Raw genomic sequence first — 4,426 nt, 5'->3', positions numbered from 1 at the left:
AGATAGATGTCTTTAAAAATAAACTCTCTTCAATTACAGATAGCTCTAATTTGCATCTCTATAGTAAATTAAAAACTGGAATTAAAATGGAAGAATACCCATTTTTAGAAGAAAAAAAAAATTACAACCAGACAGATCATTTCAAAATTCAGAGTAAGTAACCATTCTTTAGAAATTGAAAATGGTAGACACAAAAATATTCCAAGAGATCATAGACTTTGTAAAAATTGTAATAAATTGGATGATGAATACCACTTCTTTCTTGACTGTCAAAAAAACTTTTTTCCAAGAAATCAATTATTCTCAATCAATAAAATCAATAATATAAACACTAGTTTTTTAAATAGACAAGCCACTCAGTAAAATGCAACAAATTTTAAATCCAAAATCTGAACTTTTGTCAGCAGTTGAAGACTTTATAAAGCAGTCATTAGAAGTGCGAAAATGAGGTCCATGTCAGTCATTGTACTATAAAAACCATTTTAAAATGTGTAACTGTATGTCACACATGTATTGCTTGACCCATATGGGTATATTATGCAATAAATAAATTATATATATATATATATATATATATATATATATATATATATATATATATATATATATATATATATATATATATATATATATATTGATGAGCACGCTCTTGATTTGTGGTAATTTCCAAATCTCCAGAGGGCTGATTTTCTAGGCATGTTGATGTAGCCAACAGCACTTTGAGTCTTCTCACTGAGACTTCTGGTGGACTCCGGTCTCAAATTTGGCACCAGGATGTCAAATAAATATATGCATATGTACACTGTTCAGTTAAAATAATAAACAGTGCTGACATATATTTTCTACCATTGCTTTCATTCCAGCAATACTTGGCATTTGAATGCTGGCACTAGCGAACTACATGTAGTACTAATTTATGGATGAAAAATAGCCCTCTGTCTGTAATTTAATCTACAGCTGTACTTGCAGTTACTTAAATATCTAATTACATATGTAATTAATTAAGGAATACTGCATACACATGACATTGAAATACATCAAATTTGCCAATGTGAGTACTATTTCTTGTTATATATAGTAACAGACACGGCGAGTAACAGTACCAATTCAGCAGCAGCCGACGTCCCCACTGTCTGAATACCCCGTCTATACATTTTTACCCTGTGCTGAGCCCCTAAGTAATTCGTAGCGCACGTTATAAGTACTTGTAGATTAGATGGCTATCATCTGTTATATATACATGGAACTGACGCGTAGGATCTTCATTTTGCAGAAGTTTGTGCAAACACCACATGGCTTAACACGGTCCGTAGGACGTACATGTAGGTGGTGTAATAGACACCTTTATTTATCGTCAAGGCCCGTGCTACCTCCACAAAGTCAGGTAAGATATTAACAATGTTTTGAGGAAATCTATTTAGCAAGATTATGAATTTGGCACATTTTTAGTTTTTTTTTTTAAATTATGAGCAGTTTCCTGGTGGATAATCATAATGGCTCCACGAGGAAATATTTGGATTGTTTTTGTAAAACATTCATATGGAATTCCGTTACTGACAAAAATAAATAAACGCTCTGTGGATTGATTTTCTTTTGTATACAGTTATAATTATTTGCAGTCCAACATTATTCTCCAAACCTTTTCTGGATAGATGCCATTCTTACACATGCTATCCATTTTATTCAATACCCTAAGAATATACTTTCAAAACATTCATATGGAATTCGTTACTGACAAAAATAAATAAACGCACTGTGGATTGATTTTCTTTTGTTTACATTGTTATAATTATTTGCAGTCCAACATTATCCTCCAAACCTTTTCTGGATAGATGCCATTCTTACTCATGCTATCCATTTTATTCAATACCCTAAGAATATTTTTCCCCAATACCTTTAGTGAACGTTTTCTACATTTCCTTTTAATTTAATATCTGGTCATTACAGATGTATACTGGTTATTACAGATGTATAATATTTAATTGAGATGCTATCAGTGAATTATATATTTGATGAACCAAAACATGCATTCCATCACCTTATTTTTAAAATTCTAAATGAGGAGAGGTGCTTGCTTGAAATAATTAGAATATAATATTGCTATTTTTTTTATGTGTTGCAGATCATCAGATCATATAGTAGCATGGGAAGTTTCATTGCAGAGGGGACACTACTGGGTGTAGGGAACCCCTTGTTGGATATGACCATCACTGGATCTGATGCAGAGTGGTTGCTGAAGGAGTATGATCTTCTACCAAACAATGCCATTATTGCCACAAAGAAACATGAAAGTTTGTTCAAAAAATGTGTAGAGGAGTGCAAGCCTATCTATCTTGCTGGTGGTGCCACACAAAATACCATCAGAGTTGCACAATGGCTCCTCCAGCAACCTCATGCCACTACATTTTTTGGTGGTGCTGGCAATGATATTTATGAAGAAATTTTATTCAAAAAGGCAACAGAGGTTGGCGTGAATGTAAAATATGACATCCATCCTGAAAAATCTACTGGGAAATGCTGTGCTATTATTACTGGTGAAGACAGGTCCTTGGTGACAGATTTAGGGGCTGCCCAACTGTTCAATGTAGAATTCTTGCATAAGCCAGAGAATTGGCATCTAGTAGAGAGGGCCAAGTATTTCTACATTGGTGGCTTTACCTTACCTGAAAGTAAGGCTGCAGCATTAAAAATTCTCAAACATGCTGCTGAAAATGATAAAGTTGTTATCATGAACCTCCATGCGACTTTTCTTTGCTCCCATTTTGCAGACTATGAACTAAATATACTACAGTATGTTGATGTACTCTTTGGGAATGGAGATGAAGCAAGAGAACTCTCTAAAGAAATTGGGTTTGGAACTTCAGACATCAAAGAGATTGCACAAAAAACTGTCAACTACACTAAACTCAATAAACGTCATGGTAGGACAGTAATTTTCACTCAGGGACGATCTCCAACAATTGTAGGAAGACGAACAGAAGTCAAAGAAATTCCAGTTGTTCCTGTAGAAAAGCATTTGATTAAGGACACTAATGGTTGTGGAGACTCTTTTGTTGGGGGATTTCTGTCACAATTTGTTCAGGGAAAACCAACCGAAATCTGCTTAAAATGTGGTACATACGCTGCTAGAGAAGTCATTCAAAACTATGGATGCAACTTTCCAGAAAAGCCTAATTTTGTTGTAGAATGATTGTGTTAGTATTTTGGCTATATTTTATTTTTAAATATTTGTCATTTTAACTAACTGTACTTTAAAAACCTTAATTTTAACGCCTTTTTAAAAAAAATCTGCTGATTTGAGTGGGGCTTTTAGCATTTGGCATACGGTTCAATCTGGTGTTCAATCGTTATGCTATTCCTATTTTTAAACCAGCTGTTCATTCCATATTTTATTTAATAGATACCTCTTATCTTTTCTTGCAGGTACACATTTATGTTTGCTCACAAATTTGATTTCATGATTCCTTATGAAGTTATTATTTATTTAAGTCTATATTATTACAGTTTTTAATGTAACCATACTAATGATAATTATTATATCAAGTTTAAATGAAGATGGCATGTTAATACACATATATGAACTGTTAAGAAAATGTACTAGCAATCTTTCACAATGTTTGCAATACTGCCCAGATGCAGACTATTTGTGAGTATATATATACTAACAGTATTATTTTTTTTAATACAGTTTACTTTTTTGACAATTTTATATGCTGATATAGTTGCTGTTTTCCTTGGTGCTATTTATGTGAACGGCATTATATGTACACTGTATTTCCCATTTATATTGACATTTTATTTGTATTTTTTATTTATCATGTTGACTGAAAATATTGATGTGGCAACTGTGATTAAACAACAGCTGCAATTCATCTTTTAAGTGATGATTATTCCTGGGAAAAGCATTCAAAACATTAATTGTTGATATTATTGACATCTATAATGGAATGTTTCTCTGCATCACAGATACAGGAGACAACTTCTACATGTTGTTATGACTGACGTACCACTTCTAAGAAATTTCTTTTTTTGTAATACTAACAATGAAAATGTATACATGACATTTATATGGTACAGTTATAGCTGTATTTGTGATCATTAACTGCTGATGTAACGAAGATGTACATGTATTTTAACAATGTCACGTGAATAATTCATGTACATGTAATGGTATTTTTCACAGAATAAATTTTGTTTTACTAACTTTAATAACAATTCCAAGCAAGACTCGTGTGTATTTATTAATAATTTATCTTGCGTGAAGGGTACATGTAAATCTATCGCATGTATTTTGTATTTAGTTTAATAATGCACTGAAGTGTCAACAGCATGATATACGTATATACACATATCTTTATTTTTCATAATGCTGATAAAGAAGAAGACCTTAATCTCTTTACCCGGAGTCCTCATTATAAAGACCTTG

At 32.4% G+C, this 4,426-nt stretch overlaps 1 protein-coding gene across 1 annotated transcript; it reads left to right on the top strand.

Moving 5' to 3' along the window:
• Positions 1-1,182: 1,182 nt before the first annotated feature.
• On the top strand, positions 1,183-4,221 carry LOC133182615 (uncharacterized). The gene is made up of 2 exons (XM_061317462.1): positions 1,183-1,384; positions 2,123-4,221. Exons 1-2 carry the CDS (start codon positions 1,217-1,219, stop codon positions 3,188-3,190), a joined length of 1,236 nt encoding a protein of 411 aa, XP_061173446.1. The 5' UTR covers positions 1,183-1,216; the 3' UTR covers positions 3,191-4,221.
• Positions 4,222-4,426: the final 205 nt, after the last annotated feature.

Source organism: Saccostrea echinata, unplaced genomic scaffold (assembly GCF_033153115.1).
Source record: "Saccostrea echinata isolate AGI-Se365-2 ecotype Australia unplaced genomic scaffold, CSIRO_AGI_Sech_v1 ptg000009l, whole genome shotgun sequence".
Classification (NCBI taxonomy): Eukaryota; Metazoa; Mollusca; class Bivalvia; order Ostreida; family Ostreidae; genus Saccostrea; species Saccostrea echinata.
This window is presented reverse-complemented; position numbering and strand designations above follow the sequence as displayed.